At 43.9% G+C, this 13024-nt stretch overlaps 4 protein-coding genes across 8 annotated transcripts in view; all 4 read left to right on the top strand.

Annotated features, from left to right (window-relative positions):
- Window positions 1-27: 27 nt before the first annotated feature.
- LOC104807383 (mechanosensitive ion channel protein 8-like) lies at window positions 28-3049 on the top strand. The gene is made up of 5 exons (XM_019201861.1): window positions 28-1384; window positions 1471-1594; window positions 1699-1992; window positions 2081-2283; window positions 2367-3049. Exons 1-5 carry the CDS (start codon window positions 60-62, stop codon window positions 2656-2658), a joined length of 2238 nt encoding a protein of 745 aa, XP_019057406.1. The 5' UTR covers window positions 28-59; the 3' UTR covers window positions 2659-3049.
- A 119-nt stretch (window positions 3050-3168) lies between these two features.
- LOC104807384 (pentatricopeptide repeat-containing protein At1g62260, mitochondrial) lies at window positions 3169-5704 on the top strand. Of its 2 annotated transcripts, XM_019201862.1 has the most exons (2): window positions 3169-3700; window positions 3813-5704. In XM_019201862.1, exons 1-2 carry the CDS (start codon window positions 3667-3669, stop codon window positions 5630-5632), a joined length of 1854 nt encoding a protein of 617 aa, XP_019057407.1. In that variant the 5' UTR covers window positions 3169-3666; the 3' UTR covers window positions 5633-5704. The 2 variants fall into 2 exon arrangements, with proteins under 2 accessions (XP_019057407.1, XP_010530939.1); XM_010532637.2 differs by having other exon boundaries at window positions 3169-5704.
- A 130-nt stretch (window positions 5705-5834) lies between these two features.
- On the top strand, window positions 5835-9039 carry LOC104807382 (DDB1- and CUL4-associated factor 8). Of its 3 annotated transcripts, none has more exons than XM_010532632.2 (5): window positions 5835-6077; window positions 6275-6526; window positions 6757-6900; window positions 6998-7735; window positions 8150-9039. In XM_010532632.2, the coding sequence occupies exons 1-5, from the start codon at window positions 5955-5957 to the stop codon at window positions 8606-8608; spliced, it is 1716 nt and encodes a 571-aa protein (XP_010530934.1). In that variant the 5' UTR covers window positions 5835-5954; the 3' UTR covers window positions 8609-9039. The 3 variants fall into 3 exon arrangements, with proteins under 3 accessions (XP_010530934.1, XP_010530933.1, XP_010530935.1); XM_010532631.2 differs by having other exon boundaries at window positions 8147-9039; XM_010532633.2 differs by having other exon boundaries at window positions 5838-6077; window positions 8623-9039.
- Window positions 9040-10988: 1949 nt separating this feature from the next.
- Window positions 10989-13024, top strand: part of LOC104807380 (pentatricopeptide repeat-containing protein At4g35130, chloroplastic) — a 2881-nt gene continuing 845 nt past the window's right edge. Inside the window, exon 1 of one of the 2 annotated variants that reach the window (XM_010532630.1) lies at window positions 10989-13018. In XM_010532630.1, coding sequence (XP_010530932.1) covers window positions 11089-13018 — 1930 coding nt within the window. In that variant the 5' untranslated portion in view covers window positions 10989-11088. The other variant, XM_010532629.1, reaches the window with a different exon arrangement.

The raw sequence follows: 13024 nt of genomic DNA, 5'->3' as shown, positions 1-13024 counted from the left end.
GGACAAGAATTCAGTCTGCGTCGGCGTCGGCCGCGGCTCCGTCGACGGCGAGGAGCTCCATGGCTCAGGGGCCCGACAACGCGTCGAGGGAGTTGCGTGTGTCGTTCGGTGTTCAGAGGTGGGGGATGAATTTGGAAGGCTCGGATTCGTCTTCTTCGTCTTCGGCTTCCTCCGCCACGATGCGGACGAACAACATGGAGCAGAGGGAGGATCAGGATGAGGTCGTGAGGTGCACGCCGAACATGTCGTTTCAGAGGAAATCGGAGCTACTGTCTAGGGTTAAGACAAGATCCAGACTGCAGGATCCACCGCAGGAAGAACAGAGGTATTCAGGTTGGATAGGGAGATCCGACCAGCTCAGATCCGGGTACCTAGGAAAAACTACGGAAGACGAAGAGGACGACCCATTAGCGGACGAGGATGTTCCTGAGGAGTACAAGAAGAGGAAGCTCGATGCGTTGACGTTGCTGGAATGGATGAGCTTGGTCACCATTGTAGCTGCATTAGCTTGTAGCTTATCGATCCGTTCATGGAAGAAGGTTGCTCTATGGAACCTTCACCTCTGGAAATGGGAGGTTTTCTTGCTGGTTCTCATATGTGGGAGGCTGGTTTCCGGTTGGGGAATCCATATCGCCGTCTTCTTCATCGAGAGAAACTTCCTCCTGAGGAAGAGGGTTCTGTACTTTGTGTACGGACTGCGGAAAGGCGTCCGGAACTGCATCTGGCTAGGGCTCGTCCTTCTCACTTGGCATTTCTTGTTCGACAAGAAAGTTCAACGCGAAACCAAGAGCATGGTCCTCCCCTACGTGACCAAGGTCTTAGTGTGCTTCCTGGTCGGAAACTTGTTGTGGTTGATCAAGATCCTGGTCGTGAAAGTTCTCGCCTCCTCCTTCCATGTAAGCACATACTTCGACAGAATTCAGGAAGCTCTGTTCAACCAGTACGTGATCGAGACGCTGTCAGGTCCTCCAATGGTGGAGATGAGTAGAATCGAGGAAGAAGAAGAACGGGCACAAGAAGAGATGTATAAGATGCAGAACGCTGGAGCCAATTTGCCGCCGGATCTCTGTGCAGCTGCATTCCCGCCAGGGAAAAGCGGGAGGACAATGTTCGTAAACCCTAAGCTTTCGCCGATGATCTCGAAGACTGCAACTGATAACGGGATCACCATGGATCACCTGCATAAGATGAATCACAAGAACGTTTCAGCATGGAACATGAAGAGGCTGATGAAGATCGTGAGGAAGGTTTCCCTGACTACTTTGGACGAACAGGTGATCGACAATTCTTACGAAGACGATTACACTAGGCAGATACGGAACGAGAAAGAAGCTAAAGCAGCAGCAAGGAAGATTTACAAGAACGTGGCTCGAAGTGGATTGAAGTGAGTGTCTAACCATATGCGTTTCCTTGTTCTTACAGTTCATCATTTCCACTGATCATTCATACACTTTCTGAATTGGAAAAAAGGCATATTTACCTGGACGATTTGATGAGATTCTTGCGTGAAGATGAGGCCGTGAAGACAATGAGCCTCTTCGAAGGTGCATCCGAGACCAGAAGGATTAGCAAATCGGCTTTAAAGAATTGGCTGGTGATTCTTCCACCTTGATCTTCTTCAAAGAAACACAAAATCTTCTTTCCGCTTTTGTGTGTGTGCGTATATATATCTCACTCCATGGTTGATTCTTGCTTTAGGTAAATGCTTTCAGAGAGAGAAGAGCTCTTGCCCTGACACTGAACGACACAAAGACAGCGGTGAACAAGCTTCATCAGATGGTTAACATTCTCGCCATCATTGCCATATCAGTCATATGTCTAATCCTTCTCGAAATCGCCTCCTCCAGATTCCTGCTCTTCCTAAGCTCGCAAGTCGTAGTATTGACCTTCATATTCGGTAACACCGTGAAAACTATCTTCGAATCCATCATCTTCTTGTTCATAGTTCATCCTTACGATGTCGGTGACCGGTGCGAGATAGACGGGATACAGGTAAAAGGAATTGCCTTTATGTGTACCCACAAATAGAAAATACCTCTGAAGCTTTTAGGCTAACGAGGCTGTACTTGCTTATGGACAGATGGTGGTAGAGGAGATGAACATTTTGACAACTCTGTTCTTGAGGTATGACAATCTGAAGATTCTGTATCCGAACAGCGTTCTCTGGCAGAGAGCAATCAGCAATTACTACCGAAGCCCCGACATGGGAGACTCGATCGAATTCTGCGTCCACATTGCTACTCCTGCCGAAAAGATTGCCGCTATCAGACAGAGAATATCAAAGTAAATACGAGCACATATGCATACAACTCCACTCGTATTACACGGATACGCTAATCACTGGTAAAAACTATTTGGCATTGCAGTTACATTGATAACAATCCAGAGCATTGGTACCCATCAGCCAAAATCGTGGTGAAAGACGTTGAAGACTTGAAGACAGTGAGGATCGCGATATGGCCATGTCACAAGATCAATCACCAGGACATGGGCGAGAGATGGACAAGGCGACAAGTCTTGGTGGAGGAACTTATCAAGATCGTCGTAGAGCTCGACATTGAGTACAGGCTTCATCCCCTCGACATCAATGTCAAAACTATGCCAACGGTTGTCTCAAACAGAGTTCCTCCTGGCTGGCAACAGACCCCCCCTGCCTGAACTCGACAGAGCAAATAGGCAGTCACACAATTTTGTAACAGGTAACCTTAATCTTAGGTCTTAGCTATCAAAAGTGTTTCAGTAGGGGCATTATCGTAGGACAAGAATTCAAGACGATATATATGTCATTGTGGAAGAAGGAAGATCCAATCCAAACCTTTCAATGTCTGTAACCAGGAACCCATTTCAGTCATAGGAAGAAAGAACCATAATAGAACAGATTTTGTCGATTTCATGACCTTCGGCTTCCATTCTGTTTACTACAGAAAGCATGTTCTTGATTCAGCAAATTGTTTCCGGAGGGAAAAGATCAGCAACAAGCTTGGGTTCCAATCAAGCCATGATGCTTTAGATAATCTCTGAGTATAACTGAAGATAGAATGTGAATATGCTTGAGGAACAAGAAAAGAATCAAATCTCATATACGCATATATCCTGTATTTTCTCGAGAAACAAACAATACCAAACTAAGAAAATATTTATACGCGAAAGAACAGAGAGAGACTCACCGTGAGAGCTATGCAATAGAAGGAAAGATGGGGATGAGACTTGGGAGGAGAAAGTAACACTGAGCGTCACTGATTTCGGCTCGGCTACGCAGCGACGAACTTCCGGGCATGGCGATTGATCGCTGACGAGTCTCCGGCAACGGCAGGGGACAATAGAGACGAGGTAAACCGGCGGTATTGTTCCGGTAATCTTGCACCAGACCTCGAACTGTAGTCCTTGCCGCCGGTGGACGTCGCGGTGGCTCCGTCATTGCGACTGCATCAGATAAAAAAGTAACCGCCGCAAACTGCTTCCGCCTCTGCTTTGTCATCTGATACTGCGCTTTGTGGCTACAAAAAGGAGGAAGTTTTTTTTTTGGTAAAAAGGAGGAGAGGAAGCTTTATCGTTAGGATGATGTGAAAACGGTTGCATCTCGTTTCTTCTTCTTCTTCTTTGATCTTCGCCGACGGCGATGAGCCGATCAAATGGTGTCGTGTTGATGCTTAGGCATGTGCATCGATGGTGTTGTCGTCTTCGTCTGCTTCCACCGGAGGTATCAAAATGCTTATGGGCAAAAACTTGCTTCGTTTCCTTTTCTTCTTCTTCTTCTTCAAGGATGGGGTTTTTAGCGACGAACAGGGAGATAACCCATATGATAAGATCAGGAAATATCTGCAGAGCGAGAGAAATCTTCAACGAAATGGAGGAGAGGAACACAGTGACATGGAATACAATGATAAGTGGATATGTGAAACGAAGAGAAATGGCTCAGGCACGGAGGCTGTTCGACGAAATGCCTGAAAGAGATGTCGTCTCATGGAACACGATGATTTCGGGTTATGTATCATGCAGTGGGGCTAGATTTCTCGAGGAAGCAAGAAGCTTGTTCGATGCAATGCCTGTCCGAGATTGCATTTCTTGGAACACGATGATCAGTGGGTATGCAAAGCATGGGAGGATGGAAGAAGCCGTGTGGCTGTTCAACAAGATGCCCGAACGAAATGCTGTGTCGTGGAACGCCATGATCACCGGGTTCTGCCAGAACGGTAACGTGGGTCATGCCATCGAGTTTTTCGAGAGATTGCCCGAAAGGAACTCGGCTTCTCTTTGCGCACTCGTGTCAGGTCTTATTCAGAACGAGAAATTGGACGAAGCAGCGAGGATTTTGGCCGAGTATGGGAGAAAAGACGCTGAAATGGAAGATTTGGTGTATGCTTATAATACTTTGATCTCAGGGTATGGACAGAAGGGGAATGCAGAAGCAGCTCGACGGATCTTTGATCAGATACCTGACGATCTCCGTCTTGATCGTGTAGGACAAATCAAGGGGAAGTTTCGAAGGAATCTCGTGTCATGGAACTCGATGATTATGTCATACGTGAAGGCAGGCGACGTGGTTTCTGCACGAGAGCTGTTCGATCAGATGACAGAACGGGATATCATTTCTTGGAACACAATGATCGATGGTTATGTTCGGGCATCCAAGATGAAAGAAGCTCTTGATCTGTTCTACGAAATGCCAAAACACGATACATTCTCGTGGAACACGATTGTCTCGGGCTATGCTAATGTTGGCAATCTAGATCTCTCCCGTCACTACTTCGACAGAACGCCTCAGAAAAGCATCGTCTCGTGGAATTCGATCATTGCAGCCTATCAGAAAAACGAAGATTACAAAGGAGCTGCCGAGATGTTCATCTGGATGAAATCAGAAGGGGAAAAACCTGATCGCCATACTCTATCCTCCCTTCTCAGCATATCAACCGGGCTAGTGAATCCACAGCTAGGAATGCAGATTCACCAAGTCATCATCAAGACTGTAATCCCGGACATGCCGATAACCAATGCCCTTATCACAATGTATTCAGCCTGCGGTGCCATAAACGATGCGAGGAGAATCTTTAATGAGACGAAACCCAGAAGAGAAGTCATCACCTGGAATGCGATGATCAGAGGATACGCCTCTCATGGATACGCCGAGGAAGCCCTGACCATGTTCCGGACGATGAAGAACTGCAAGATACAGCCCACTTACATCACATTCATCTCGGTTCTGAGTGCTTGTGTACACGCAGGACTGGTCGAAGAAGCTAAAACACAGTTCAAATCAATGGTGGGTGAATTCAACATAGAACCGAGGATTGAGCATTACGCAGCTCTGGTGGACGTGATAAGTCGGGATGGGCAAGTGGAGGAAGCCATGGAAGTGATAAGGACCATGCATTTGGCGCCAGACAGAGCGGTCTGGGGGGCTTTGTTGGGAGGTTGCAGAGTGCATAACAATGTCGGGCTGGCTCGTGTTGCGGCCGAGGAGCTGATGAGGCTCGAACCAGAGAGCTCGACGCCGTACGTGTTGCTTTACAATATGTATGCGGACATGGGAATGTGGGATGAAGCTTCTGCTGTTAGGAAAGTGATGGAGAGTCGGAATATCGTTAAGGCAAGGGGATCGAGTTGGACGGAATCCTCACTTACTGGACGCTGATTCTCCGTCTCTTGCTGATGTTTAATGAATAAAAAAAAAGTTTTTTATATAGAGATTACCGAATTGCCCCTTAATCAAGACCTAATTATACGTGTCACGCTTCTATTGGACCTGCTAAATGAGCTCCTCGTCCGACGACGGGGCACATTAGCACCACCTCTTTACGTGTAAACTTCTAAAACTATCCCCTCTGTAGAATCTTCCCGGGAGAGAGAGAGAGAGTGGCGAAGCTATAGATTCTCTCTGACCTAGCCTCCTTCGCCGTCGTTGTGAATTTTGCTTGAATTCGATTCCTTTTTTGTTCTTTGTTGATTTTGACGAGATGAACGGGAAGGCGAAAAGGGCTCGAACGAGCCTCGATCATCACCCCGTTGTCGATTTCTGGAGACGAGAGGTTGGGACGATTTCATCACGGAGTTTCGCCGACCGTTTCGCTGCTTCCGAGGTTTTGTAATCGTCTCTTGTTCGTCTTTCTCATGGGTTTTCCTTTGATCCGTTTTCTGTGTTCGAAATTTTGAATCTTTTGTGAACCCCATCGGTGCAGTTTCTATCGTCCGATCCTTTTGTCTATTCAATCGTTGTATCAATTTTCGGAATTGCTACGATGAATCGCTAAGACCATTTTCGATGCTGTCACTGTAGAACCTGGTTCTGCGTCTAGAGATATACAAGAAGCTTCAGAAGCATAGAGAGTGTGTGAACACTGTGGGCTTCAATGCCGATGGCGACATTCTGATTTCCGGTTCTGATGATCGTCGTGTCATTCTCTGGAACTGGGAGGTTGGCAATGTCGAGCTTTCTTTCCATTCAGGACACTCTAATAATGTATTCCAGGCCAAGTTTATGCCTTTCTCCGACGATCGGAGCATCGTAACCTGTGCTGCAGATGGAGAGGTAACACTTTGTTTAACATCTGTTCATGGTGTAATGCACTTGCTTGCTCTCATGTCTACAATGATTTTGTTATGATGAACAATGTGTATGTTTGTTGATCAAGTAGCAAATTTGATTTCGCCGAACTCGAATACATATCATATTATCTTGTTATGTTCATTCACTTTGGTTAGATTCCTTCTGGACTTCCATCCGTTCTCTCTCAACGACAATCTTCAAACTATCTTTAGGTTCGGCATGCAAAGATTCTAGAGAATGGGAAAGTGGAGACTTCTTTGTTGGGGATACATCAAGGCCGAGCTCATAAACTAGCTATTGAGCCAGGAAGCTCCCATGTGTTTTATACCTGCGGGGAAGATGGTTTGGTCCAACACGTGAGTGCCTGCTTACATTCTCTCTCTTGTCGTCTAAAATGTTAAAAATTTCTTTCATTGGGTTAAGTATTCGTGTAACGCTGTTGAATTGTTTTAGTTTGATCTGAGGACTGGAGCTGCTACACAACTTTTGATGTGCCAACCAGTTGATCATAGGAGGAGATTCATGGAAGCTGTCCAGCTAAATGCAATCACGATTGACCCTAGGAATCCTCACCTCTTTGCGGTTGCTGGAATGGACGAATATGCTCGCCTTTTCGATATCCGCAGGTACAAGGGAGACGGCTCAAGCAACTTTGGCCGAGCTATAGATTACTTTTGCCCGCCTCATTTGATCGGCAATGACCAGGTTGGGATAACGGGCTTGGCTTTCTCAGATCAAAGTGAACTCCTTGTTTCATTTAACGACGAGTTCATCTATCTTTTCACTCCCGATATGGGTCTAGGGCCTGACCCAACGTCCGAGAGTAGTGATTCAGCTGATATGGATAGTGACCAGCCAAAAGCAGGATCAGTTTCCTCCGAAGATGAAAGCAAACATTCGGTTCCTCAAGTTTACAAGGGGCACAGGAACTGTGAGACGGTTAAAGGTGTGAACTTTTTTGGACCACGGTGTGAATATGTGGTCAGTGGTTCGGACTGTGGTCGGATTTTTATTTGGAAGAAAAAAGGAGGAGAGCTAATACGAGTTATGGAAGCCGATAGGGATGTCGTTAATTGTATCGAGCCTCATCCTCACATACCGGTGCTTGCAAGCAGTGGAATTGAGAGTGATATCAAGGTGTGGACACCAAAGGCGACTGAGAGAGCCACATTGCCTAAAAACATCGAGCAGGTAATGTTTCATTAAGCTTTTAATACCTCTTTAATCATGTTAGAAACTTGTTTGGCTCGTGAAATAGCAAGGTTCTTACGTGACAATATTCTGTCCAAATCTATGAAACCAGAATTATAGTAGGGAAATTTCGTGCCCTTGACATAGAGTTTTAGCTGCATTTTGTATTATCCTTTATCATGTTAACCGATGTTTGAATCTAGTGGGTCTAATATATTGTTGCTTATCTCAAAGCTAAGATCTTACCCTTTATCCCTCGGCTCGTGTTTCATTATAGGGTTAAGCATCCACAATATCTATGAGTTTTTTCACATTGTGTCACATAGTGATTGATAGAGTTTCCATACTAAAGATTGTGTGATATATCATAAATGAAGAGAAACTAATATTTGTTGCTCTTGTTGTTTGAAGAAGGTCCGGTTACCGAGTCGCTTTCGCATTCCTTGGTTATCCTTTGCTAGCTTCCATGATTTGGAAGATTATTTATTTTACGACGATTTGTTTGGTAACGAAATCATCGGCGGTTTTGATGAGATTGAGGATGATGAGGAATCTGTTGATGATGATGAGGAGGAGGACGATGATACTGACAATGCATGTGGCCTTGATGATGATTCTGACGATGATATGGATGATAATGGCGATTCTGAAGATGATGATGATATGGATGATGATTATGAGAGTGTGGACAGCGGTATTGAAGTCAAAGATGATGATGATGAAACTTGTATTGAGAATGATAACAATAAAGATAGTGGGGATACTGGTAGCAAGGAGAATGTCGGTAGTGTTAGTGGCAATTATCACGATGACCATCATGATGATGACGATGATGATGATGATGATGATGACGATGCTAATGATGATGCTTGATTCTTGTGTTCCAGCGGAAACCAAAGCCTAGGGGCTGGATGTACAGAATGTCTTCGCCACAGGAACTGTTGCTACAACTCTTCTCACTGCATAATCAAAGCAGCAGTCCCGAGAGAAATGGCGAATCTTCAGCTGCGGCCGGTAGGGAACTTCTCGACCTCATTCTCGCCTTCAACGCTCAGAGCCGTGACCATGCATCTGATGATGATGATGATGATGATGATGATGATGATGATGGCGCCAGTCACCATGACCCATTCTCTTAGGTCTCTCTCTCTCTCTGAGTCTCTCTACACCAAACTCAGTAGAGCATTTGTATATATTTTTCTTCACTCTCTCTGTGTAGCAGCTATAAACCCCTTTTGTTCTCAGCAGTTAATCATATGTTGAAAGCCTCTTTCTAATGCCCGCCTTGGCTTCTTTTGATGAAACGCCGTATTTTTGTATGCGTATATTACAACACTAATCCACTTGCACAATACATTGGAATTGCATCATGTGTCGTGTAGAATGTGTGTGTAGTGATGCAAAACGGGGCTATTTTTGGCTCAGCTCGTTCGATCCATTTTTTTACGAGCTAAAACCCAGATCAAATTGTCTGAACTTCGAATCGCTTCGCGAACCAACCCGTTTTTATCTAAATATCTGAAAAAATTTTAAAATTACATAAAAATTAATAATTTAAAATCTACATAACAATATTTTAAAGTCATTCAACATAACATAAAATATTTAATATAACTATTTATAAAACTATATCTAAATAAAAAAAAATTAACAAAACCAAAAACCAACATAAAAAGTGTAATACACCAACATCTAAATATAACAAAAAATATATAGAGCAATATCAACATATCATGAATTATAATTTGTTATATAAACAGAAAAAGTGAAGAAATTAAAGTATGAAATCCTAATATATTTTTAATGCCCCCTCCCGAGCCGATTTGTGAGCCGACTGAGCTATTCCGGATGGGTTCGGACTCGTCGCGAAGTTGACTCGTTCGATCCGTTTTTATTTGGTATTTTATTTGGCATATATATATATATATATATATATATATATATATATGGTTATACGTAAAACCTGAATAACGATACGAACCCACATAAAATGTGTTTTTTTTCTTCTTTCCGAAATCTTGGTCGGACTTCGGACATTTGTTTGAACCGGTCGGACTCCGGACATGAAAACTCTTTAATATCGGTAGGGTTACATCGCATTTACAAGTAACGATGCCTAATAATGGTAATAATCTAATTTATGTCTGACCAAATAAAACAACATGCCAATCATTTGATAAGCCAACTCATCAGATTCGAAGTTGACACGTCACCTTCATCGGGTGTACTCTAATTTGTTTTTTAATAATAATAATAATAATAGTGTGTATATATGGCATGCCAAGAATATCCAAGGCAAAATAAATACTTATTGATAAAAAAAAGGTCAAATACCTTTTAGAAAGTCAAAGCTCAGCCAGATCAGATCACCAAGTTGTATCTTAAACCCAAATGATTAACGAATAACCAATATGATTGCATAATCATTGGACCGCGTTGAGATCCGATTGTTTGCATGTATGTGTATATATATACATACGCACACGTATTATTACGTGCTCCAGAACCATTGCAAGGACACAGAGAATTGAAGACATTGAAAAGCACGTTAGAATCTTAATTAATGGAGCTAAAAAGGGCATTAATATTAATGTCACCACCAAGAAGAGGAATATTCCGGTCGAAGAATAATCTGGTGAAGGATCAAAGGATCAAGAGACAAGGCAATATCAATGTGACGATGGGAGCACTGGAGATGGCGAAGAGACAAGGTTTGGTTTGTGAACAGTCGACCAAAGACAACAATGGAGTCATCAGGATCAGAATTGTCGTTAAGAAGAGTGAGCTCGAGAAGCTCATCATGCATGGTCATGGTGGTGGTGATGATGGATACGACGATGTTTCGTTGCCGTCATTGGTCGAGCAAAGGCTGAAACAGCTGCGAAGGAAGCACAATGCGAAGAACGATGCGGGGAAGAAGAAGAAGGGAATCTCTTGGGCTCCAGCGTTAAGAAGTATTCCCGAAGAGTTTTGAATATTTGTTTTTTGTCTTTTTTTTTTTTGCATTGTCCGAACATGCAAATGCAATGTGTGTTTTTGTCTGATGGGTTTTGGATTGGAACTCATCAGATTTGAAGTCTCTTTGTTCGATGAATTCTCGTCATTTTCACTAGTTCGTTGTAAAAGGTTCCATTTTTACTGGAAATATATGAAATTTAGTTTATATTATCAGTTTGGGCGAATCATCAAATCATGGGTCTGAGAAGATAAGTTCGTCTGTTGTCACTACTCGTCGCCTGCAGTTTTTAGAGTGAAGAAGAAAATGGTTACGAAGAGAAAGAGATTGAATCTTGCTCCTTATCTTCGATCACGAACTCCTTTGGATCCCAGTTTCCGGTGCTAATCCACGAGCTATGGCGGCAGCAATTCTGCAAGTTCATCACCTCCGTATCTGCAATTCCAACGCGTGCCGGCGTGTTTCCTCCGAGAATAACCGGAAAGGGAACGGAAATCGGAACCCAGATATTGTAATCGAGCCACGAAAACTAGCTCGGATGATCCATCGGAACCAGTCGAAGCCACGTAAAGCGAATGATCCTGCGCTCACGCGCTCTCTACTCGCTTTCGCCGATTCCGACGCTCTCCACCTGTTCGACGAAATGAACAAAGGTGATCCCTTTGCGTGGAACGTGATGATCAGGGGTTTTGCGAATTGTGGGTTGTATCAAGAATCGGTTGAATTTTATCGGAGAATGGTGTTTGCAGGAATCCAAGCCGATTCCTTCACTTACCCTTTTGTGATCAAGTCGTTTGCCGGAATGTCGTCGTTGGATGAAGGGGAGAAGGTTCATGGTAAGATGATCAAACTTGGGTTTGACTCAGATGTTTATATCTGTAATTCTCTTATCTCTTTGTACATGAAGCTCGGTTGCAACTGGGCAGCAGAGAAAGTGTTCGAGGAAATGCCTGAGAGAGACACTGTGTCTTGGAATTCTATGCTTAGTGGGTATCTTGTCCATGGAGATGGCTTGAGGTCATTGATGATGTTTAGAGAAATGTTGGATGTTGGACTTCAACCGGACAGGTTTAGTATCATAAGCGCTATAGGAGCTTGTTCTCTACTGTATTGTCTGAAACTTGGAAAGGAAATACATTGCCAAGTGATGCGAAATGCCATTGATATGGATGACATCATGGTGAAAACATCGATTCTCGACATGTACAGTAAATGTGGGGAAGTGGGTTATGTAGAGAGGATATTTAACGATACGATGCAACGAAACATCGTAGCGTGGAATGTCATGGTAGGATGTTATGCTCAAAATGGTCGAGACGTCGATGCTTTTCTCTGCTTGAGTAAAATGTCTGAGGAAGAAGGGTTGGATCCTGATGATGTTACATTGATACAGCTTCTTCCTGTTTGTGCTCTCTTGGAGGGTAAGTCAGTTCATGGTTACGCCATTCGGAGAGGATTTCTTCCTCATTTAGTGTTGGAAAGTGCTTTGATTGATATGTATGGAGAATGCGGAAATTTGGAATCTGCCGAGGTTATATTTGCTCGAATGATTGAGAAGAATTTGGTCTCGTGGAACTCGTTCATCGCTGCTTATGTGCGGAACGGGAAGAATTTCGCAGCCTTGGAATCGTTTCTAGAACTTTGGGGATCGCCTCTTGAACCTGATTCGACCACATTCGCTACAATCCTACCGGCCTATGTTGATTCGGGCTCTCTTGGTGGGTGGAAACAGCTTCATGGTTGTATCGTAAAATCGGGATTTTGCCGGAATACGATCATCTCGAACTCACTTGTTCACATGTACGCGATGGGCGGAGACCTTGAGAATGCGAGGAAATGTTTCGATTCTATCATGTTGAAGGACGTTGTATCATGGAACAGCATCATCATGGCTTATGCAGTTCATGGGTTCGGAAGAATTTCCATTGATTTATTCTCCAAGATGATTACGACGAGTGGCGTAAATCCAAACAAGAGCACCTTTGCTTCCGTATTAGCAGCTTGCAGCATATCTGGCATGATAGATGAAGGATGGGAATATTTCAATTCGATGAAAAGAGAATACGGGATCGATCCTGGTATCGAACATTACGTGTATATGCTCGATCTCGTTGGCCGTTCTGGGAATCTCGGCTTTGCCAAGCGTTTCATCGAAGAAATGCCGATTTCACCTACAGCTCGGATTTGGGGTTCTTTGTTAAACGCGAGCAGGAACCACGACGACATAGCCATGGCTGAATTTGCAGCAGAACAGATATTTTTGCTGGACCACGACAACACGGGATGTTATGTCCTGCTCTCGAACATGTACGTTGATGCTGGGAGATCGGAAG

The sequence above is a fragment of the Tarenaya hassleriana genome, unplaced genomic scaffold (assembly GCF_000463585.1).
Source record: "Tarenaya hassleriana unplaced genomic scaffold, ASM46358v1 Cleome13, whole genome shotgun sequence".
Taxonomy (NCBI): Eukaryota; Viridiplantae; Streptophyta; class Magnoliopsida; order Brassicales; family Cleomaceae; genus Tarenaya; species Tarenaya hassleriana.
Note: the sequence above shows the minus strand (reverse complement) of the source record. Positions and strands in the feature narration are given on the sequence as shown.